A 24,242-nucleotide genomic window follows, 5' to 3' on the forward strand; every position below is an offset into this window, starting at 1 on the left:
TTTTCCAGGTACCTCCGTGTCTTCACTTGTCCCTCTCTTTGCTCTAAAGCCCCAGTAGGACTGATCACATGACTTTTAGGCCCTGTAATTGCCTCTGCTATTTTTTTTCCTCTTTGCGTTTGCTATTCCGCACTCATGCAGCATCATCCCCAGCTTCGCACATTTACCGAGAGATCTCTGTGATTTGACCCTTAGTTTTTTATTCTTCCAGCAGATTAGACTTTAAACCGGCCTGGGAATACAACCGCTATGTGCCAAGCAAATCACGGTCTGGTGTTCAAGCCCAGGGAAGGAAATACTACCAACTAAAATCTGGCGAACCGCTTGCTCTCTGACCAAGCGGCCAAAGCCCGCTGAAGGCACCGCGACCCAGCGGTCGGTACCAAGACGGCTCCCGCGGAGAAGCGGCTGGCCGCGATGGAAACCGTTCAGTCACACGTCGTGGCCGCATCCTCGCATGCCAGAAGTTTCCACTCGCAAATAGCGGCAGACTCGGAAAGGATACGCAGGTGGCGACCGCTTGATTAATGTGTGCCGCATCCGCTGTTTCGCAGTGGCAATTACGCTATATAAACACGCCACTGCAATAAGCAGTGCATTGATTTATCCTAGCTGAAAATCTGTCCCTTTACACTGTTTTTTTTCTTTCTTTTTCCTCCCAACAAAAAATAATTTCCTTCTGAGCCCAATAAAAAAGAAGATCTCGTTGGTTCTATGTTATAAGAGTAATATCGCATTCTGCTAGGAACCAGCAATTCTGCCTCTGGCCATGAAATTCAGGTAATGACCCATAACTGAAGTAAATTAGTGTTTAATTTCCCATCCCTTGCAGACAGCTTACTAATGGAAATTGATTTCTAGCTTTTTTTTTCCTTTTTCATTTAACATGCTTGTGTAATGCCTTTATTTTAGATTCCAGCGGTTTCCAGTGAATTTTAGCCAAAAGGCTCGTGTACGGGCGGCCACCGAAAGCACCTGGTTCATCAAGGTTGTGTTAAGCGGCGCACGGGGGACCGGCCCGGCGGGGACATCCTCCCAGGCGCAGTGGGCTCCTTCAGTCCCGCGCTCACAGCCCCGGACACGCTCTGGGACGGATCCCAGGCGGAGCAATCCGCAGAGCTCCACGTAACACGCGCAGAAGTCCTCCTGTTACGGACCCGATCCCTTACACACAGGCTCTTATGCCATCCCCACGTTCATTTGTACGTGACACACTTTAATTTACACTTTCGCATGCCCAGAGCCGCCCGCTGACCTACGGGCGAGATGCTCGTCCTCAGACCAAGCCGAGAGCCGCAGAGGTCACATCCCAGCGGCGTCTGGAGGCAGCGGCCGGTCCTGCCCTCCCCACGGTTGCCCAACCGCCACCAAACCCCCATGAACGGGGGCTCTCTTGTGTAATCTGATCCAGCCACCGGCGCACGCACACACACCCTTTTTCCTGCTATTTAGGTAAAACTCAGCCGACAATTTCTTCCTTGTATAGCAGCACCAGCGTTAGCGACAGAAGCTGGCCTTGGACGTCCAACCCTTTTTCTTTGCAAGGGAGCGAGAGGCAGTAAGAGACGGTAAGGTTTTTCCAGCTCCTGCCCCAGTAAGTTCCAATAGCTGCGAGACAAAATAAGGGTTTATAACAGGGTTGTGTTATTTTCAACCCTCAGTCGCTTCCGCGGTCTGTCAGGTTAGCCTGGCAACCACAAAGGAGTTGGGAGGAGGGAAAAAAATATCTACTTTTCCCATTTTGCTTTTCTGAAGCGCTCTGGAGGAAGCAGAACTCAGCTGGTGCTGTTTCACACTTTAAAAGCAGGGCTAAGAGCTATTATTTTCCTCAGCGTTGGGTAGATTTTCTGGTTCCATAGACACTTTAATAGTGCTATAAATTGTCTGGTAAAGGAATCGTTAGTTAGAGATGGTGTCTGGGGTATTTGTTCCTTATAGGCGTGTAAATTGGCTCGTACTGCTGGCGTGCGTTTCCAAAGATGAATGCTTTGTAGCACGGTGATAATAATAACAATTAGCAGAGGCTATAGCACAGTGTTAATTGTGAATTAAAATCCCAAACAGAGATGCCTGGGCAGATGAGCCCTCTCCTCGCGCTCCCTGTTTCTCTGACCGCTGCCGGGGACGTTGCCCCGGGAGAGGGAATTTTCTGTGCCGGCTCTTCTCTTCTTGCATTGCTGAAACCAACGTTTCCCGGGTGCATTCGCTCAGGTGCATTTTGTCTCGATGCTGAGAGCACAACACTGCTCTGCTCCCGGCCAGTCCTGTGCGTTATCCCCGATGAATGCTAATTGGGGTTTCATTCCTTAATGGATCAAAAGGGCACAAACCACACACTGGCGGGTTCGAGCCCTATAGAGAATAACTGCAGGTGGAGATACGGGACGGAGAATGAAACGCTCGATGTTATCACAGCTGTCTTGTGTGGGAGCATAATGTGATTACTAAAGCCATTCTTTAATGCAAGAGGAAGACCATGAGCAAATTAAGAAACTACTCTTGTGCCTCAGTTTACCCACTTACGCAGGTGAGAACCCCCCTCCGCCTGCGAGGGCTGCGGGGAGGGTTAAACACGGCTCATCGAGCGCTTAGAACGTGCTGTAAGGGTGTTGTCTTGTTACGGACCCCATTTCAAATATAAATCCATGGTGAAAAATTAGATGAAGTCCAAACGGACGGGGGTTTCTGGGCATGATGTCCCTGGGCTTTCACATTACGAGTGGCATGCAGAGGGGAGATAACGGCGCTGCCGAGACGCGCAGCCTCCGTCAACGTCCATTCAAGTTCGTACGCTGTCTGACTCGGGCGTTCGGAGGGGGGATGATAAAAGTAACTGCAGTCTTGTCTTCTCAGAGCATAACCACCTTCGCTGAACCCTGCCACATGCATGTTGTAAGAAGCCATGACGCAGCGGCGGGAGCCACTTTGCTGGGTAGATCAAGGGGAAAAACGTAACCGTGACAGAAATAATTGCCCCTGTTTCAGAGATCGGGAGATGGGCAGAGGGCAGTCAGTAGCCCAGCTGAATACAGTATTAAATACTCGCCTTCTGCCTTAGAGACTAAAGTCGAATACGGGCAATTAGAGAAAAAGCTTGAAAGATCAAAGTAGTCCTTTTAAAGTGATAATCAATTATTGTTTTTAACTTACAGCAGGCAAAAGGCTACTTCAAGCCACCAAGGAAGGATGTGGGCTTATACTGTTGGTTTTACTGTCCTGCCTCACGTTGGAGGTTTCCTCGGCTGGTTCATTAATCGAAAAGAAATACCTGTTTGGTATGAGAAGCTAAAAAAACCTTCCTGGTGTCCATCCCGCAAAATATTCCCTGTTGCTTGGACTGTGCTGTACACTGGCATGGGGTAAGTCCTGCATCCCGCTCCCTCTCTCCTCTTGGGAAGAGCAGACATTTCAAACTCTTCCATTTGCTTTTGGGATATCCCTTGTACCCGCATCAGCAGGGCACCTCGGGTACGCTTATTCCCAGCAGATGCGGTACAGCCTGAGCCAAACTCTGGGCTGAGTCCCTCAGATTCACACGGCAGGCGATGCTTTCGGCCAGGGACGCATCCTGTGCTCAGCTTTGTAAAAAGACACTAAAACCAGCCGCTGCCCTGGGGAAACTGGGTGAACCACGCAGGTGTGACACAGGCGATGGGTTTGAGAGCGGCGAGGGACGGGGATGCGGCCGTCCTGCAAATACGACCGCCCCGCAAACCCCCGTTGCGAAACAGTCTTACGTGGAAAAGAGTTTGCATTGGGGGTTTTACTCACTGGAAACCACTCGTGCGTGTTTCCCTCTTCACAGCTACGCCTCCTACCTGATATGGAACGACCTGGGTGGCTGCAGCAGCAGAGCCCTCATCCCGCTTGGCCTCTACGGGGCTCAGCTGGCCTTGAACTGGGCTTGGCCCCCCTTCTTCTTCGGTGCACACAACATGAAGATGGTAACGTATCCCACCATCCATTCATCCGCCGGCGGCCCATTTGCTGGTGTCCCCGCCACAGGTTTTGGGGTTGTTTGGAGGTTTTCTAGCTAGCGCGATGCAATTGGAAGGGGAGCTGCAAGAAGAGCTGTTGCTCAGATCTGGTTCCCGCTGCAGCTGGTTCCAGACAACGGTATCGGTCCCTTCCACCCCTCACGCTGCTCTTGCCATGCCGATAGCCGGCCCCGCCAGCGCAGGGCGGGAGATCGGGGCGTCAATAGTCCGGCTGCTGCGTCTCCTAGTTAAGGATTCGGGGTTGGAGATAAGCCCTTCTGGGAGTCACACCCAGCAAAGTGAGCATCCCCGGGGGGGGGCACAGCGGCTGCGAGCGGCTTATCGAGCAAACCCACCGCGCTGCGCATGGCGGAGCCCGTTAGGAGGATGCGCACGGAGGTACGGCAGCGCTGGGCTTGTGCGATATTCAAAAAGCACTTACCTCGGGCGCCAGGGACCAGAGGGGACGGAGACACAGAGCGGGATTTATGTTTCCAGCTGAATTTGGTCACTCTGGGGATGAAAGGTACATTTAGCGTGTTTGTTAAGTGGTAAGAGCCATCGGCTCCAACATCAGCGTGTTTCTGCTCTGCCTGCACAGGCATTAGCAGCAGAAGGGGGCACTGATCATCATAAACAGCGCATTAATCTGTGGAACTTGATAACGAACGAAAAAAACAAATCAGTATTAGCCTTTGCTCCTGGTGTGATAAATTCAGATCTTGCTGATGAGAGTTCAGAGCCGAGGTCCTGGGGTTTAGGATCGCTCCGGCTGACTTTTCAGTGCTACACCTCCCCAGCTCCGCCTTTAGTAGGATGGTTTGTGGTCGCGCCGGGGAAGAGTGCTGTGCGCTCCCGAGCGTGAGCACCACAGTCACTGTCTCCTCTCTGCTCCAGGCGCTGATTGACATCCTGTGCTTGGACGGGCTGGCGATAGGCACGGTGTGCTCCTGGTACCGCATTAACAAGATAGCAGCGCTGCTGATGGTGCCCTACCTGGGCTGGTTGGCCATGGCGACCTGTCTCACCATCCGCATCTGGAAGGACAACCCTGAGCAAAAACCAGGAAAGAGCGAATAAGAGCAGGACGGAAATGAAGGCATTTTGTGAAACTAAACTATGCTGATGTGAACCAAGATCTCATCATTTGGGGGACGCATTTTTGGGACAGGCGTGAGAACGTGCCGCCGCCTCCTCCTCCTCCCACCTTCATCATGGTTGTGTAAAAGGAAGGTTTGCCCCATGCACCTTTAAAGTAACCGTGCATCCTTAACCTGGGAACTCTTTTCTCCAGCACTGTTGAGGTTTGGGGGCTACAGCTGTACGGTGACCTTAATGCTATCAGGTCAGATTCCAATAGCGAAATTAGGATGCCCTGACACCAGCGTAATTCAGAGTAGCAATCCTGGATACCTCTAGAACTGCCACCGTTCCCCCAGAGAGCAGAACTTGTTCACACAGGTGGTAAATCCCATCTCCTCTTCTGGGACCGACAAAAATGCCCTTCACTCATGCACACCAATTTTTAAGAACTTCCTTGATTTTTTGCTGTTTGTGCTGTTGCTTCACTTTCATGTATCACCTGGTTTGTGCTTTATACCATTAACTTTTTATCTGTCAGCTACTGAGCAAGCAGTAATCTGTCTTGTTCTGCTAGTGAAAGGAGACTGGGCACTTTGACTTCTATTTGTGGAGTATCACACTTCTTGAGTTTCACGCTGCAAGATAAAGCAGCAATGATTAGAATGCAAATGCTTCTCCCAAGAGGAAATTTCTCTCTTCCACCTCTGCGTGCTATTCCTCATCAGAAAGGAAAAACTAACGTCAGTGCCTTTGAAAAAAATACTTAAAATGTGGGTGTTTTTTTAAGTACAGAAACACAAAAGCCTTTGTAAAATTTAAGAACTTGCTCACGCTGCCTTGAAGGTTGTAATTACATGATTGGGAAAAAGCCGCACGCCAAGTCTGTCAGGTGCAGCGTAGGTACCTCATCCGAGTCTTTCCCTTCCTGAATATTACCAATCAGGAAAGATTAAAACACAAGTAATTCCAGAGAAATGGGACTGAGCCATGACAGAATCAGACACAAAACGCACATGGACGAGCCCTTGGCCATCCTTTATTCTGGCCCTTCCCTTTGATAAATCTGAACCTTAGGTGTTGGTGTCTACAGAGAATATTTACTATTCTTTTTTTAATTGATAGAAGCAATGTACGTGAAGAAAAGTGGTAGGTGGATCTTCTTCCTGGCAGCTGACTGTAGATTAAGGTGCGTGGGTATGCTTGCAAAGGGGGGGGTAGCTGGGGATGTAAAATAAATTGTATTTGCTTTTAATAAAAACAAGCCACTTTTGTTTGGAGAATAAATAAATCCAAGTTATTCTTGGTTTACTGGCTGGGCACTAGGTTTGCGAAAGCTCGAGGGATGCTGCCTGGAGTCCACGGCTTGTGCTCTGGCTCCAAAGGGAAGGGGACGGGCAGCCAGAGCCATTCCCGGAGTAAATGGGCTGTGCGGGTTTTGAGCCTAAAGGTCCTAAAGGTTCCCCCAGCTGAGGCCCCTGCGCAGTGGAGACACGCTCACTTGGGGATGCATCCCCATGACAGGGTCCTCCATGGTGCTTCACCCCCAGCTTCAAGGTAAGGGGGCTCCTCCTTGGGTTTGGGCTCCTTCCTGAGCCACCTCAAGCCCGATTTTTAGAGATGCTGAATGTTCCCGGGTCCGGCTCAAGCGAATGGCGGCGCTGTGTGCTCAGCGTGACGGAGAGCCGGGGCCAAGAGAAACAAATACGGGTGGCTGAGAGCAGTTGATATTTGAAGTACCTTTTTAAAATTTGGTCGTCTATCTTGCTCTCTCATTTTCATCCCATCCATTATTTTTCCCTTCTAGCTACAGGACGCCTTTATACAGGACTGCTGCTGCAAGCATACCGCTGTAATCCGCCCAGTAAAAGCCGCATAAGAACAGGCCTTTGAATAGGCTGTAACCAGGAGTAGGACTATAAAGCAGGAGCACTGCAAGCAGCACCAGAAAGATCATAAGCTACTTTAAAAAAAATAAAAAAAATCCTACATATTTCAGGGCTTTGTATAACTGTATGTTACCACTGAGCTTATTTACTGTGATGCCTCGGCTGTGTCTTCCAGAAAGCCACATGCCAAAAGACAGGGAGACATAAATTATTTCTTCCTAAAAAGAAGCTAATATCTGGGCTGGAGATTCGATGCAGTGGAGTTAAGAATGATTTAGGGCGCCTGAGCATCATCACGCCTGTCCTTTCCCAGTTAGCATGGCAAAGTCACCAGGAATAGCGATGCGCAGAGCCACCTAGTGAGGCCGGGGGGACAAAGCAAGTCTTTAGAGGGATGTCTGCTTTTGAAAAGGGGAAAAATATTATTTAAGTCACAATGAAGTTGGTAAGTGACTCTAGACCCGGTTCAAACCTGCAATGTTTTAATAACATTTCCAAATATAAATATATGGATGCATATTTGAGCAGCTTTCATAAATTAGTCCTCCTTCCCCGTCTTCACATTTTTTTCTGCAGGTAAAGGAACATCTGGAATTAAGAGTAACAGATTTTTTTTGATCTTTTCACGTTTTCCCTCCCGGTGTGACTAGCTGACTTGTTCTTGTCTTCAGTTCAGTTCCTCTTCCTTCCAGTCCACCTATAAGGGCACCAATCGCTCTTCTTTACTTCTTGCATTTTCTTGCAGGCAGCAAAACCAGCAAATGTTCCTACATGCAATACACATAATAGCTTGAAATCAATTGACAAAGTTAAATTCAGCAAAGCACCCTCTTGTATTAATATTTAAAGCATCATTTAGTATATTTGCTATTTAAACAGATACACTAAAGCCCCTTGCATAAAAATAACTTCAATGACTTTCCAAAGTCAGCCATTTAGAAAATGCCTTAGTTATATTGTGCGGCGCAGACCAAAATCAGCTTCTGCCCGTGTGAATCTGGAGGGGCCCCGTTCCCGCAACGGGGCTGCTGCTCCCGCTCCCGCCGGGGCTGGAAAGCAGCCCGTGGCCGTGCAGCCCCCGCCGGGGTCCGCCCCTGCGTTACACACAGATTAAAGGGAAGAGGAAAAAAAACCCAAACCAGAGAGGTGCTAGAAACCCAACGTGTGGTTCGGGACCTGGCTTGCTAAAGTCAGTGACATTTTGCCTCTGAGTGAGAAAGGGGATTTCACATGTATGAGCTCTCCCCCCGCCATACACCCCCATCCCGAGGGACCCCTTTTCCCAGGGGATCCAGGAGGAGCCGAGGGATGTTTTGCTTATGCCGGCACTAAGCAGATCACCACTGGATCACCTTAGTGGGCATGCAAGGTGTTTGTCCAGCCCTCCCCCCCCCCTAAAATTAGGTTATGGAATGGATCCCGCGTCCCACCCAGCGTCAGGAACATTCATAACCCACAACGGGACATGTCGCGGTCTACACGATTCAAGCAGTGACTCAGACAAAGGCCGTGCATTCGTGACGGCTCTCGTGGGGTCGTGGCATTTAGAGAGAAGAGCCACCTCTCAGATCACCATGTCTAACGGTGATCCCTCTCTTCGAACCTCAGCCAGTCTTTCCAGAAAGACGTATTTGATATTAAACGGATCGTTACACTTGATCTTGCCCCAAAGGGCACATCCCCCGGCTGCTGGATACACAATATTTGTGCATAAACAAAATCTTTCTGCCTTTTAGTCCAGCCTCTTTCCCTAAGCCTTGTCCCGTTCAGTAATTCACCAGCGGTTCCAGAAAACGCTCTGGCTTCGGTAGAGAGGAATTTTAATTGATTTGCTGATGTCTGGAGCTGTGTTAAAATATAGAGTCAAACGCTAGAGGGGATTTGCTGCTGCGTGAATGTAAACTTCAGAGAGCTGACTACGGGCTGGCAGCTCTCCCCACCGCCCCTTCATTAGCAGAATATAAATTCCTGTGGCTTTGAGCACCTGCAGCATGGCTGGGGCTGACCTTCCCCTCAAGCTGCTCCGGGTAAAACTGCAGCAGAAACCCAGCAAGAAGGTGGTTGTGCTGCTGGGAGCTGTCATGGACTTCCAGTTGGGCTTCAAATTCATTGGCCAAACGGCCAACAAAACTACAGCAGCGTGGTAACGGGTGTGCGAGGGCTGGGGACCACGGGCCGGGGAGAAGATAAGGCGGGCAAGGAGGCAAGAGCATCACTTATCTCTGCCTGCACCATGGCTGGAGGCAGCTCTGATGTGGTTTCACGGGGAGCTGCCGCCCCGCAGAGGGACGTGGGCATCCTCCAGGTCAAACCCTGCAGCGGCCAACTCCAGTGTTGCCCGACTTCTGCCCTGGTCCCTTCCCAGCCTTTGAAAGGCTGAGGGCCGTGGGGCTTTTCAGTCTGAAGAGAAGACTGAGGGGGGATCTTATCAATGCTGATCAATCCTTCGAGGGCGGGTGCCGGGGGATGGGAACGGTCTGTGTTCAGTGGTGCCCAGTGACAGGACAGGAGGGAACGGGCACAAACGTGACCATGGGCAGTTCCATCTCAACCTGAGGAGGGACTTCTCTCCTGTGCGGGCAGCAGAGCACTGGCACAGCTGCCCAGAGAGGGGGGGAGTCTCCCCCTCTGGAGCCATTCCAAACCCGCCTGGGGCCGAGAGAAGGAAAGCTGCCTCTGCACATCACTGTCAGAGCGTTTATTTATTTATCGCGTAACGGTAGTTACAGCTGGAAAAAGCAGGAAGGGGACTGCTGCCAGACAATGTATCTAGGGAGACGTTTTGTTGGTGCCACCAGCTGTCCCCTCGGAATAGAGAGCACGGCTGAGCCATGACTCACGCAGCCAGTGTCTTATTTCACGCTCGCATCTATCCAAAAAATGTTCCTCCAGCCCAAGAACGCAATAAAAGCCGCCTTTTCCTGGCAAGCACTTTTGCAGCCAGGTCTCTTCTACTGCCCCTTTGTGATCGGGAAATGGTAACGGCATTTTAACTTCAGGAAAGTGACTCCTGCTGCAATTAGAGGGACAGCAGACGACCTGCCGGGAGACGGGTCAGGGGAATACGGGTAGAGTACTCTATGGGAGATACTTATTTAACATGGGGAAAATGTCCTCAGACTGTTCAGAGATGCCTCTAAAGTCAGTGGAGGAACTCTTATGGACTTGGACAGATGCAGGATCAGACCTTCATATCCAACACTCCGGCAAAGCCAGAAAGCTTCTCCCAGGAGAGGAGGTTACCTTAGCCCTGCCTTGCTAGCAGTCGCCGCTGCTGGCAGCGTTCCCACGCAGACAGCTCTTCAAGTCTTACTGCAGGTTTGGTGGCTTTGAGGTCTACTCCTCCCCTATTACTTCATCCCACTCCATTCAGGCATCCCGGCCTCGATGCCCAGACACAGTGAAGCCAGACCATTTAAAATAGAGGGAGACAGACCACCAGATGTTGTGGGACACATCTGTCACAGGATAGAGAGGGGGTTTCCCCCCATACGAGGTGCAGCTGCTGGAGAGGATTACCTACAAGGGAAGAGTCCACAGCCACTGGCCGCATCCAGTGCAATGGGACTGGGAGAGGCCACAGAGGTCTGCTGGAAACCAGCTCAGTTTAGCCCTTGGGGTGGGGAGAGGGATCGGGGAGAGGCAATGGACTGATTCTCATTCTCCCTGGGTGAGAATCACAGCATCCCAGACTGGTGAGGGCTGGAAGGGCCCTCTGGAGCCCCCCCCAGTGCCACCCCCCGCCAGAGCAGGGGCACCTCCAGCAGTGGCACAGGACACCTCCAGGCGGGTTTGGAATGGCTCCAGAGGGGGAGACTCCCCCCCTCTCTGGGCAGCTGTGCCAGTGCTCTGCCGCCCGCACAGGAGAGAAGTCCCTCCTCAGGTTGAGATGGAACTGCCCATGGTCACGTTTGTGCCCGTTCCCTCCTGTCCTGTCACTGGGCACCACTGACAAAAGACCATTCCCATCCCCCGGCACCCGCCCTTTAAGGATTGATAAGTATTGATAAGATCCCCCCTCAGTCTGCTTTTTTCCAGACTGAAAAGCCCCACGGCCCTCAGCCTTTCCTCATAAGAGAGAGGCTCCGGTCCCCTCATCATCTTTGTAGCCCAACACGGGTATGGATCTCTTGTGCCTCTTCTGCGGCTGAACAGCGATTGCGCTGTGCAGGGCTCTCCACGCAGAACGAAATTCACAGTCAACCAAATAAACCATTAAATCAGTGGGGAGAGGGGCCGGGTGGATTGAAGCCTCAATAAAAACGCTGGTTGGAAGCGCAACGATTTTAGTGAAGCCAAGTGCCATCGGGAGGTCCCTACGTGAGGCTAGCCGCATCCCCGGCCCCACTCCGCACCCGTGCCCCAGCTCCCCCTCCCGACTAGCTGACGGAAAAAGCATTTCCATCACTGCCTTCAGTCCTTAGGCCCATGCACGCACTCCGGGGGAACCAGGGTCACTTAAAAACAACCAAACAAAACTGATCAAAGCTTTCATTCCCATGGCTCTAACGCAAAATGTCAGATTGACAGCAACTCGGTGGCGTCCCTTTATATTTTTGGCGCAGGCAGACGCTGCAGGGGGGTGGATCATGACTGTTTAGTGCACTGCCCTAGATGGAGCTGCGAAGCAGCTGGGGAACAGAGGCAGAGTCTCAGTGCCACATTCCCCAGATTAGATTAGAGCTCAGCCCTGAGCCCTGCGGAGGGGCCAGGCCAGTGAAAGCCAAAGGCTGCAGGAAAGATGGGACCCCAGCCGGCAAGAGCTTCCAAAAATAAAGAAAAGTGGGTCAGAGGGACTGAAGAGGGGCTGGAATGCTTCTTTTAAGTATAAGGGTACGAAGGAAACAAGCTGTCACTCATTAAGAGAGGATTCCCATCCCCGAAAGCACTGCCCGAAATGTCAAAGGTGAGAGTAACTGGACAGGGGAGTTGGAATTTGAGCGTAGCGACCATGCAAGGGGAAAAACACTACACCTGCCCACCAGGAAAGTATTTTAAGCTTAAAAATAAATAAAAATTCTGCACCATGAAAATGAAAGATATATGTTCCACAGATAGGATGTCTTGGAACTTGTCAAATCCTTGATTGCGCTGTTGTCACAATACTCTCCATGCCAGCTGTGTCAGTCACCAAATAAACAACTTCTCATCACCAGCAAACAGTGTGGGAGTGAAAGGGGGGGGCTGTGTCCCCAGAACGACTGCATTTCAAATGATGTTACTAACGCAAAGCTGCAAAGGATATTGGAGCACAGAAAGGCGGGCTGTTGTTAGCAAGGGGACTGGAAAGAGCAGGCGGACTGAATTATCTATGATAATGTATTATCTATGACATTAATAATTAAATATTTATTATCTAGGATAATAAATTATCTGCCCAATGGCATAAATTCATTTCGCTTTGCAATAGTGCAAACCCCTCTAAAGTCTCTAAAGAGCCGACTACAACAGTATCACAAAGACCGAGTGTGGCCTGAAAGCAGTTATTCATACCCATTTGATTGCTACAGAATGCAGTTTATCCTCCTCAAGCTAAGAGCAGGTTTTCCACTCAGTACAGACTGAATACTCAGTCAAATATAGCTTAATATTTCATATTTATCCAAATCTTGATGACGGTGGATTCCGAACTAAGTGCGGAACCCAAGGTACTGGAGATTGGAATTCCAATATGCTTTGGCTAAAACACGAGTTCCGCACAGCTACACGTTTTCCATTTCCTTTCACCCTCACGGCACAGCAGGATTAGTCTCTGAGAAAAAAATCTTACTCAGGTTTTCATTAGGCTTGGCTCACGTGGGATTTACACAAATTTTAAATAATTTCAATTTAGAGGGAAAAATTGGAAGATTTTCACATAACCCTGAAGAAAAAAAAAAGACACCCCCTCCCCCCCAACCCAACCCATCCCAACCATATAAAACTCTTTTTAGTGCTCACGTGAAAGCTACGTTACCCCCGAGCATCCTTCTAAGTTACCACAGCCTCTTCAGGAAATGTGCTTGATACAGCGCCGAGCAAACCAAACATCCCAAACTCGCGTCAATAAAATCTTTATAGTCCTTCTCATTTCTCTTTGTGCGAAAGGCAGACTCCGCACCCACGCTGGCTCAGGCGAATCCCAATTAAGTGCCGTACCAGAACGTCTCCGGTACTCTGTCCTCGGCACACCAGTCCCAGTTATTACCGCATAACCACACACACCTCACTGCTCATCGCACCTCTGCCGCTCTTTGGCTCCAGTGCAATCCCTCGCTCAACATCTGCATCCTCTGCGGCACCAAAGGTGAAAGAAACTAAGAAATACTGCAAGAGTCACTAAGCCCAGCAGCTTTCAACCGCTTACTCTTACCTAGCTATGTCATCGCTCCCAGCATGCTGGGCGCTTCTCAAACATTTGGAAAACCGAGAGGAAAAAATACAAAATGATGGGCAGACGCTCAGCACGTGCACTTGGAATTGCCCTGCACCAGAAATACTGCCCCACTGCGAATCGCAAGGCTGACTTTAAAACATCTGGGAGAAGGTTCTGCCTTGTTTTTACACCAGTAAGATCTGACACCAACTTCAACAAGGCAGATTTCACCCCGGTCAGCTCCTGGTTTCATTGTCCCTGCATGGACGAGCAGGGTGGAAGGGAAGGCATGTCTCCTGCTGTGATCCTCCAGGTGGCCCATGAGGCCAAATCCACCACCCATGGGGACTTTTCAGCAAGCCAAACGGGGACTGCCCCTTTCCCCTCTTGCCTGAGCCAAAACAGTGGTCCTTCAAGGTCAGCAATATAATAAACTGGCAAAAGGAGGTAGACGGAGAGGCTGCCAGCCCTGCACCTTGCCAGCTCTCTGTCACACTGATGGATAAATAGATACTTATGCTTCCAGGATTTTCCATCCGTTGCTTAACCCGCCCACAGTGAAGTCGTCACTTAATTTTAAATTAAAAGGGGAGCTAGAGGGATTGTTAAAAAGACCTAGAGAAAGGAAGGGAAGGAGGCGACATCTGAGAGCCCTGGGTCATCCTACCCCATCCAGCCTCTACCACTGCTGCTTTGTTCCATATTTAGCTCCCGACAACTGTGCCTAGTGCAGGAACTCCCAGCTCTGTTTTTCCCTCCTCCCTCTGCTGCCTTCTCTCCCTTAGAGCTCTCAGAAATTGCTCTTTCTTTTTCCCAGTGGCCATAACTTAATACCCCTACACCCAAGAAGATGGCAGAAAAGCAGGAGGAGCCCAGCAACACCCAGAACGGTGAACCTGACAACGCAGAAGAGGGCGAGGAAAAAAAGAAGAAGAAGTTGAAGCGGGAAGACCTGCCACCATTTGAAATCGTGACGGGGTAAGAGGTTGAGACGTATATATGCGGGCGCGAGAGAGTGAAGTGGGGATGTTCAGAGGTCTCTGCCTCAGCTCTTACGTTGGGTAATTAAAGACGGCATCTTCAGCCAGTGCACTTCTGAGTAATCTTAAACAATGTAAGTAGGGCTTTCGCTATTGTGGGATTTTGTTGAAAGTTTCCCCGAGTTTTACAGAGGATGGATTCACAGCAGGCAGGCAGGCAAAGCTGTTTGTTTTATACAAGCGGGTCTGTTTCTACAGCGTTGACTGAGTCCCTCACAGTGCAAGTAGTCCCACTGACTGCACGGGGATCGCTTGCCTGATGATATCAGGATGGAAGGTATTGGCCCGTGATGAGCACTGAATATTGATTTCTCGGTGTGATCAATGGTTCTTGTCTGAAAGTTTCTCTATCTGTGGATTAGGAAAAAATACCCCTGCTATGGCTGATTTGCTTTACGGACCTAAGGTATAGGTTTTTCAAGAGAGCTAAAAGTCTGTATTTTCAAGGGCTCCACACCCACAGCTGGAAACCGACTTTCAAAAAAGCCGAACTCACAGAAAGGCACCAAAACAACAGGCAGTTTTCATGACAGCAAAGCAGCAAGCAGCTCCTTTTGCTCCGGAGCCCAGCCTTTGAAACAGGCAGATACAACAGAGATCTACTAGGAAGCTGAACTCTGTCAGATATAATTGACAGCTGCAACTAGAAAAAACTCTGTAATCTGCTATCTCTAAGCATTTCAAAATGCTCACTGCAGTAGCAGCGAGATGCCCGATGTCATTCTTACCTCTGGTCCCCTTCGGAGTCACTAAGTCAGCGCTCCCAGAGCCTAAACCCAAACCGTGATTTCTTCCAGCTGCTTGAATGCAAAGCTCAGGCCAGGCTCTAAAATCCCACTTGGAATCCTTCTGCCTGTGGCATGGTCACTGGTAAGAAAGATTAAAAAAAAGAAATAAATTGAAAAATATTGGCTGGCATTTCCGAAAACGATGCATGAGGCAGGACAGCACCTCTGTCTGATCTCACACAATTGGGCTACATTCCTGCACAGGGGTGAAAAACACATTTTCTTCTTAAAGTGTGTCTGCTCTGACAAATCAGTTCTTGGGCTGGGGCTGCTCACGGCCTTCGGTCTCTGTCATACACAATCGCAGCAGTAACACGTCTGCTAGAGCAGTGACTTAAGCACATCCCTCTGCCAGGAACGGAGTTAGGACACCTGAAATGGTTTATCTAAACCACTAGACCTACGGCACATACAGTGACAACTTCCAGACACTTAAGATGTACTAAAAATGAATCTCAATGAGGAAATTGGATTTTTCAGCCTTACGGCACTCACCTTGCAATTAGAAATGCTAAAGCATCAGGCAGTATCTTCAAACTTCCTTGCTAACCCCAACGACCTGGACAGGAATTGGTGCGCTAATCATGGATGAAAACTACTTCCTCACGTCATCCTGCAATGAAATTATTTGTTGAAACGACAAGGGCGTTGCAGAATTTGACAGGACTTTCCCCTCCGGAAAGGCGGCAGAAAGAACGCGAGGGATGACACGTCATTAGGTCTGAGGCATTTAGAAAATCCCTAAAGATCACCATTTAATGATGAACTTCAGAAAAGCAGGAGGATGGAGATTTCAACTTTTACCTTCCCACACACTGCACGTGAGCTGTGTGACATTTTCATCGGATCATCTTTAAGGCCCCTTCCAACTCTAACCATTCTATGATTCTATGACGTGCCCTTGCAGAAAGGGGTAAGAATAGGAAAATGAACTGCCGAGGCGGCGGAGCGAGCTGCGCCGCTGGAACTGCAGCGGGCAGAGGTACTACGGTAAAAGCGGCGAGTGATGCAAGGAAGCCTCGGGTACCGCTCTTCTAGGGATGAGTTAAAGTCCGCGCTGTGGCATCTACATACGGTAAGCCGGTACCAGCTGAGTTTCACATTCTATCCCCTGACACCAGGCAAGACAGGGGGCTTAAGTTTCTGAAATGAAAGTACTCAGACATTTGGTGAGGGCCCACAGAGCTGTCAGTATGTATTTATACCGTCCTCATCACAACGCTATTTGGAAAGCGCTTATAAATATCTGGTGAATTCCTGACCAAGTCTGCTCTGATTATTAGTTGGTTGCTAATATGCTGGCTGGTAAAGGTGTGAAGGAAGAAGTAAAGCAGAAATCCTGAAGGACCCTGAAAGAGCTAGAGAAAAACCCAGCAGTTTTTACTTTCATTTTAAGAAGTACACCGTGAGTTTAGACTGTGCCTCAACCTGCTATGATCACTGCTTGGATCTTTCTAATTATTTACAAATTTTCAGCCAATAAAGCCAGTTATGTGAATTATGAGAAAACACATAACCGCAACTGTGGAAGCACTTAAATTCAATTACACTGCATTTCAGTTTTAGCCCTTGGATTAAGGGCATCTCATGACACACAGCCAAATTTTCAAGCTGTTGCTTATAGCTCTAAGGAGTCTGGCTTACAAGAAAAATCCCGGGAACCTAATCACTCTGTTTAAGAATATTAACCCCTTTTTTTGTCAACATTTGGCTCAACACAGTCTTGGATAAATATAAGCTCCATCTGTGTACATTTCATGACATTTAAGTAGACACATTTATTTACACTTTCCCCAGGGTGTAAATGAGGCTCCTTCTAGCAGTGATAAACCCCCGGTTCCTGTGACAGTGGATCATTATGGGCTTTCTAGAATCAATAAGCCCAGCATGAACGTGTTTATTTGTGAAGTTTGCGAGGAGCGAGCAAAAGGACACCATTTTATCGGCTCAAATAACCTAAGACCGTAGTATAAACGGTCATTCAACAAATATTTAAATCCGAGGAATATGTCCTACTAGTTTACAGCATCTTTTAGATAATCCCATGGTTTTAGTCTCTCATTAGAAATTCTCATTCTCTCCTGCCCAGCACGCAGTCGTGCCGGGGTCGTGCTGGGCAGCTGCTGTATTCCTCCAGCCCACCTTATCTCAGCAAGCTTAAATGCACATCCTTTGTTCAGTCCAGTACCATTCCTACAGATTGAGGCTTCTGCCTCAAAATTTTTAATCTTTTTCATCTCAATATGGTCTAACATAGGTCAAAACACTTTGCTACTCAGGGCAACCACCTCGATAAGTTAGGTTGGGGGCATTTAGAAAATCCCTAAAGATCACCATTTAATGATGATCCTCGGAGAAGCAGGAGAATGAAGATTTCAACTTTTCCTTCCTTCACACTGCAAGTGAGAGGTGTGACCACCCGCATCCTGCTGCTGGAGGAGGTGATTATTAAGAGTATTGTGACAGTTCAGTGCCTGTAAACAATTTTTAAAAGAACCTTCCAGGTACATAAAACTTACCTGCAAGTCTTACACTGAATACGATGGCTTTACTGGAGAGGGAAATGGCAAAACTTCACTAACTGCAAGAAAAAACCAAAAGCAGAAAAGCAATTAGCCTAGTCACTGAAATATCTGAAATCCATATATTTTAATAGATTGAAAAGTCACATGCAAGATCACATGATTTTTATGTTTAGCATTTATAGCAGTACAGCTTCCAGTACAAGAAAATATGAGAATGGAACTCCCATCTCCTGGGCATGGTTTGTTAGCATTATCCTTCCTTAATGGTGGAACAAAAAAAAAAAAAAAACCAAACAAACAAAAAAAAGATAATATTAACATCAACATCACCTGCTGTAGGTGTCTCTGCTCTGGCAGGGGGGTTGGACTAGATGATCTCCAGAGGTCCCTTCCAACCCTGCCCAGTCTGGGAATCTGTGATTTGTGCACCACCTGTCATTCAAACACAGGCAACAGGCTCGCCAAGAATCAGCCGTTTACTCAGAAACAGTCTACTCAAAGCTAACCTGCAGTTTCCAAAGAAGTTGGCTTAGTTTCTTGTAGCAGTTGACATAGCAATTTGGGGGATGTATTTCGATGCTCAACTGTTTGCAGAGAGTTTTAATCTACCCAAATAAACACCACCATTCCGATACCTCACTTTGCGGGATGTATTTCGATGCTCAACTGTTTGCAGAGAGTTTTAATCTACCCAAATAAACGCCACCATTCCGATACCTCACTCTGCAGGAAGTGATGAGGGTGGTCTGCCGAGCCTGCTGTAACTCACCGGTGAGACTGCACAGCAGACAGCGTTTAAGCACGTACGCAGTCCTACGGTACACATGGTTTGTTCTTGCCCATTCTTTCACTGCTGAATCACCCGCTCCGGGGTTTTCCAGTTACTCCCAGGACCGGAGACACCTTGCCCGAGTCCCCACGGCTGGGAGGAGTCACACAGCAAGGACTCAGCTAAGCCCTGTCAGGACAGAAGTTTACAATTCTCATTTGTGCTGAAATGTCCTCCCTGCTCTGGTTTACGGGGGATTAAGCAGATCCTCGCCAACTAGCACACGTGGCTCATTGGTGCCTACGTATCCATCAGCAGCGAATTTTCCAAGCTCTCAGCCAGCTACTTACAGACTTGGAAAACGCCCTTAGCTTTGTTTATATTCTTTATCGGAAACTTATTAAGCTGATGCATATTCCATGTTGCTAGGAGAGCAGATTCAGGTGTACATCCCAGATAATCTTAGACAGACGGCGAGATGATAAGCGATAAAATCCATCTGAAAGGTCTGACTAAATACACCTCTGAGTCAATACATCCTGGAAGAGATCACTGCAGCTCGTGCAGACTCCGTCTCATCCCTGACGTAACTAACCGCTGCGCAGTCAACAGACTTAAATCAGGAATGAACTGCCATGTGACTCTGATGTGCCACAATTAAATACATGATGATGCTATTTGAAAACAACTTATTGTGGCCTTACAAACTTAGCTGCGAAACAAGGCAATGGGTGGCTTATGTCAGACCCAGCACAGCTGGACTTAAAAGAAAACATTAATTAAAGAATCATTAAATTGTTAAGCAAAGAACTATTCATTACCCAGGATATAAAGCAGGAAAACGTAATTCTCAGAAGGATGTGTGGGTTTTTTTTTGTCTCAAAGAACAAGAGAAAGGAGTTTGGGGAATAAGAGGCACTACGCTAAATTAGAGTCTGATAATGCGCTTTAATAAAATCAATGGAAGTCTTGAAATTCATCTTAAAGAAACTGAGACTTGGTCTAACAGGTAACTTTAAGTTACCTAATGTAAGGGAGATCAAAATGCCAAGAAAAAAAAACGTTAAAGTAGTCTTTCTGGGTAGCTTAGAAATTGTGCAAGCTTCCCTTTTCTAGGCTTGTGCAAACTCTCCATGCAAACCAGAGAACCATAAACCAAATCATACCAAAGCAGCACGATTTATCGGCTCATTAATCAAACTAAAAGTCTGCATCCACACTGCTGCTTCTCATCCCTCATTAATACGCTGCCAGCTACAACAGTAATAGCATGGAAAGCTCCCAAAGAGGCTTTGCTATTGTTTAAGTCCTGTCTTGTGCAGATCTCATCTAAGCAGAACTGAACAACGTTAAGGGTTTAATTATATCGTTTAAGAAGCAGCTGAAAATCTGCTTCTATAAAACTTCTAAAGCCAAACTTGTACTCTAAACTTCCACTGTCATGAATCAATGATATGTGAAAAGAATTACGGTGGTCCCGGACCGACAGCACCAGTAGATATTCCCAGCGTAGATGCAATTCTATGAACAAAACTCTTTCAACTCATACATCTCGCTGCATTTGGAAGAGTACTGATCTTCCTCTCTCAGCACAAAGCACAACTGTGCCAACCTAACCACGTCGACTCTCACACCATTTGGCTGGTGCAGTACACTGATATTCCAAGAGAAGTTGTTCATCTGTCAAATCACGCTGTTGGGAAATCCAAAACAGAAGCGGGAACTATAACTCCAGGCCTTTTACTGCAAATCTGTGCAGCAGGACCAAATGGACCCTAGATACCGCTGTAGTATCACAAAAAACAGAGAGGGTGTCCTTTTATGTTTCAACTCTCTCAAAAGCCCAAAATGCCATAGGACTTTTGCAGCAAGAAAATTTCTGGCTGCCTTATGACAAGTATGGAATATATACATACTGAAGAGAAATTTCTGAAACTTTGTAAGTAGAATCAAACATTGGAAAATTGTACTTAAACTTTTAAAATAACACTGCCGAAGAAGCTTGACAACAGCTATAATTTACTGTAACTATAATTTAGTTATGTATTTAGACAGTACACTCTTTCCAATCCTTTTCTAAGCAAAAAGCCATTCGCTCACAGTACATAAGGTAGTATTTGCAGGCAGGCATTACACGCAGCACTCCTAAGCGCCTGCTCTCTGGTCTTTCTGCTCAGACATTCCCCTTTCAACCCCTCTGACTTGCAGAGGCTCCTCGTGCAGCCCTAGCAAAGCCTTCTCCATTACACGCTATACGAGGACATCCACTAATATTAGAAGGCGTCAGATCCAGCTCTTCACTAACAGCCCTTAGTCCTGACCTGTAACCACCCCACGTTTTCGTACCGGCGTTTCCCACCAGCAAACTGGCAGCACATTCACTCCTCGTTCCCACATTACTAAGCCAGCGTAACATCCTGATTTTGATTCTCTTCACTCTTTTCCATACCGTTCTCTTCCACTGCCTCTGGAGACATCTTGCGAGATGCTGCATCACAAATGGCTCTTTCCTCTCAGCAGCACGACGCTTTGCCACTTACTCCTGCAGCCTCGTTGCTCTCCCCAATTAAAATTTCCAAGAGTCTGAGAATCTCTCCTGACCTTTGCTCAGTGTACCCCCTGGAGAGGCCCAACATTATAACCTGACTATAGATGAGACAGGGATGAATAAGACACTTACTGTTTTACAAAGATTCATTATTGCCTCACTGGGAATACCAAGGTTACAGGTCCATCTAAAGCTCAGATGAGAGGAGTACAACATGCCGGAAGATTACTAGTGTGCAATAAATGAAATGTTGTGTTACTACTTTTCATTATTTCACTTTGGCTGCTCCGTGCAGTCTTCACTCCTGTCCTTTGTAGCATTTAGCAGGTCACAAAGCACGTTGCCAGCAATATCTTTTCCATCTTTCCACCTAACATCCTTCAAGTACTAGTTCTTGTAGGGATGTATGTACTCCACAGTTAGATACTATGGCAGCCATGGGGAAAGCCCGGTCCTCCATTAGAAAGGAACAGGAACTACGAGATGATACAGCTTTTGTTTTTCATCTCTTCAGTCACCAATATATAAATGCTATACACAGTATTTTAAGGGACTCAATTTTTAACTTCCCTAAATAACAGCAGACTACCTTGTTTGGGTGAAGGAGCACTGCAAATACTCACTGCGATGACTCACTCTGGATGATGCTCATTTAGAAACACAGAATGGAAGAGGTGCACAGCAAATTGAAAAATAAAATAAAAAAAGTATCTGGTTTATCAGTAGTATCCATGAAAGTTGTCAAATTTCAGTGGGAAATACACTTTTTCATAGCAAAGTTTTCTCAGGTATTTTATTAAACTAAAGTCACGACATCATCCTACTGAATATTAGTATTCAACTGATACTGGAAGAGTAAATCTAGAAAGCGTTAAAACTGCAACTACTCAGTCTCGCTTGCCTCTACTCAGAGGAAGTCCAGACTGCAAAAGCACTGGGGGTAAAACCTTAATTAGCAAGGCCAGAGTTATCATCCTAACAATTTAGGACAACAGATCCCACACATTACATTGCAACATCACCCTGAAAGAACTATGTTAATGGCCTAGAAAACAGGAGAACAGTTCAGTCTATGGGTGCATTAAGACTGGGAAAATACCAATTGCTGTCCCTCCTTAACATCAATAAATATCGGACTCAACAAATACATTTCAGAACCCAGTTGCTCTTCAAATATCCACATACCAGAAATTCCCAGTACAAGTTTGTTAAAATTAAGTGAAAAAGAGTAGGTAATGAGAATGGGCCTGGAAGCCTCACCACACAGCAAAACTAGCTAAATATCTTACAGTTTCTGATGTATTTTTATCCTCTTATTAAAAGGCATCTCCTTTTAATACACGGAGAAATACAGCTATCGTAGATGCAGTGACTTGCCCAAGATCACACACAGGAACTAAACTATTGCTATAACCCTTTATTATCTGCCTCTGAAATGCTTCTCTCCTCTTTATTCTCTACAGGGAGCGCCTCCCAGCCATATTTTTCAAATTCCAGTTCAGGAATGTGGAATACAGCTCAGGCAGGAACAAAACCTTCCTGTGTTATGTTGTTGAGACCCAAGGCAAAGAGTCAGTGACTTCTCGGGGTTACCTGGAAGATGAGCATGCGGCCGCCCATGCAGAGATGGCTTTCTTCAACACGATTTTACCAAAGTGTGAATCAAGCCTCCGCTACAACATCACCTGGTACGTCTCCTCCAGTCCCTGTGTGACCTGCGCGGATCGGATAACTGAGACCCTAAAGAAGAACAAGAACCTGCGTCTGACAATCATGGTAGGGCGCCTCTTCATGTGGGAAGAGCCAGAAATGCAGGCTGCCCTGAAAAACATGAAGTCAGCTGGCTGCAAGCTGAGGATTATGAAGCCTCAAGACTTTGAGTATGTCTGGCAGAACTTTGTGGAACAGGAGGAAGGAGAGGAAGCAAAGGCTTTCGTGCCATGGGAGGACATTCAAGAGAACTTCCAGTATTATGAAGAGAAGTTGGCAGAGATTTTGCACTGAAGTTCACGTGAGTGAGGATTTCCACTTGGTCACCTATCTCCTTTTAATAGTGTTACAGACTCAGTTTTCTGCATGTTCTTAAAGGTGTAACCGTTACTGCCATATATACCCGCTGGGTTTGCCTGTACCCGAATATTGAAAATACCCTTAGGCAGTACCTTACCCCTTCAAGGGTAGTAACACTACAGTGAGCTCCTCCACAGCAGACATGTAATACACATAGAGCTTCCCCCCCCCCCCCCCCCCCATCAAACACCTCCAGGAACAATGAATAAAAAGGTACTAGGGTCACTAGGTACAACAAGAATACCTCATTGTTCTCCACGTGCATGATATTTAGGATACATGTGGAAACAGTGAAAGGAATGTAGAGAAAAAGGGATTTCCTCCACTCTGCAAAGTCTAGCCCTCTAGAAAAACAAAACAAAACAACACTAACAAAACAACCAGTAAAGGAAATCAGTTATTGCAGAATTCCTTTTTTTTTTTTTTTCTTAAGGGGTACTCGAGAATCACCCATTTCAGCCAAAACCCATGAAAGCATCTGAATCTTCTAACATGTCTTTTTCCTTCCCCAGCACCAATCCAGAAAAGATCTATGAAGAAAGATGCGACAGCCTTGGAATCTAGGACACTCCCGCTTTCCAAAACTTTGATTCCAGCAGGATGGAGTACCAACTTCTGGAAGACTAGGCCCTGATGGACTACAACTACATATACAACACAGATCTGTGGTGTCTGGGATTTCTTTTTGGTTTATTTTGTTCCTTCGTCCCCACCCCAGACCAACCCATGCTGCCCCTGCTGATAGGAGAAAGGAAGGCAAGGTACAGCGTGGTTAAAGCCTCGAATGAGATGGATTGCAGCGGACCTACAGGAAAGCCTCTAGGCCTCACATACTAGGACAAAAAAGATATTCGAACAAAGCAGCCAATTAGATAAATGCATTTAGAAAGTACATACTTCATAAATGTTAAAAAAAAAAAAAAGTGATTTAAGATAAAAAAAAAAAAAAAAGGTTTTCTTCCTTTATCCTCCTCAATAATGAGAGCTATGATTTAAATTAGGGCTAACTAGTCTATTCTAAACTATGATGGAGCCCCAAGTACTTGATTTCAAATATCTTCTCCCCTTGTTCAATGTTTGTGATATAAAATTGAGAAAAGCAAAGTGAAATAAAATTGAAAGTCACTGCAAAAACCTATAGCACTGTTTGTTCCTTCTTCTCTATTTGCAAGAGGTCCTAAATTTCATCTGACAAGCGAGA

At 47.2% G+C, this 24,242-nt stretch overlaps 3 protein-coding genes across 6 annotated transcripts in view; 2 read left to right on the forward strand and 1 right to left on the reverse strand.

The window, feature by feature from the left end:
* Positions 1–1,498: 1,498 nt before the first annotated feature.
* TSPO2 (translocator protein 2) lies at positions 1,499–6,487 on the forward strand. 3 transcript variants are annotated; one of them, XM_082494668.1, is made up of 4 exons: positions 1,499–1,568; positions 3,153–3,359; positions 3,806–3,944; positions 4,875–6,487. In XM_082494668.1, the coding sequence occupies exons 2-4, from the start codon at positions 3,187–3,189 to the stop codon at positions 5,055–5,057; spliced, it is 495 nt and encodes a 164-aa protein (XP_082350794.1). In that variant the 5' UTR covers positions 1,499–1,568; positions 3,153–3,186; the 3' UTR covers positions 5,058–6,487. The 3 variants fall into 3 exon arrangements, with proteins under 3 accessions (XP_082350794.1, XP_082350795.1, XP_082350793.1); XM_082494669.1 differs by lacking the exon at positions 1,499–1,568 and adding an exon at positions 2,708–2,932; XM_082494667.1 differs by lacking the exon at positions 1,499–1,568 and adding an exon at positions 2,848–2,892.
* Positions 6,488–7,407: 920 nt separating this feature from the next.
* OARD1 (O-acyl-ADP-ribose deacylase 1) overlaps positions 7,408–24,242 on the reverse strand; it is a 357,380-nt gene continuing 340,545 nt past the window's right edge. The window contains exons 8-11 of one of the 2 annotated variants that reach the window (XR_014270003.1): positions 17,649–17,710; positions 15,625–15,742; positions 15,070–15,208; positions 7,408–7,713 (exon numbers count right to left, since the gene is read on the reverse strand). The gene's annotated coding sequence lies outside the window, so the exon portion shown is untranslated. Of the gene's footprint in view, positions 7,714–14,616; positions 14,693–15,069; positions 15,209–15,624; positions 15,743–17,648; positions 17,711–24,242 lie in introns of those variants that run through there. The other variant, XR_014270004.1, reaches the window with a different exon arrangement.
* On the forward strand, positions 13,586–24,171 carry APOBEC2 (apolipoprotein B mRNA editing enzyme catalytic subunit 2). Its single transcript, XM_082494565.1, has 4 exons — positions 13,586–13,718; positions 14,119–14,279; positions 22,435–22,982; positions 23,554–24,171. Exons 2-3 carry the CDS (start codon positions 14,152–14,154, stop codon positions 22,973–22,975), a joined length of 669 nt encoding a protein of 222 aa, XP_082350691.1. The 5' UTR covers positions 13,586–13,718; positions 14,119–14,151; the 3' UTR covers positions 22,976–22,982; positions 23,554–24,171.

Source organism: Vanellus vanellus (genome assembly GCF_965231255.1).
Source record: "Vanellus vanellus genome assembly, chromosome: 23".
Lineage (NCBI taxonomy): Eukaryota > Metazoa > Chordata > Aves > Charadriiformes > Charadriidae > Vanellus > Vanellus vanellus.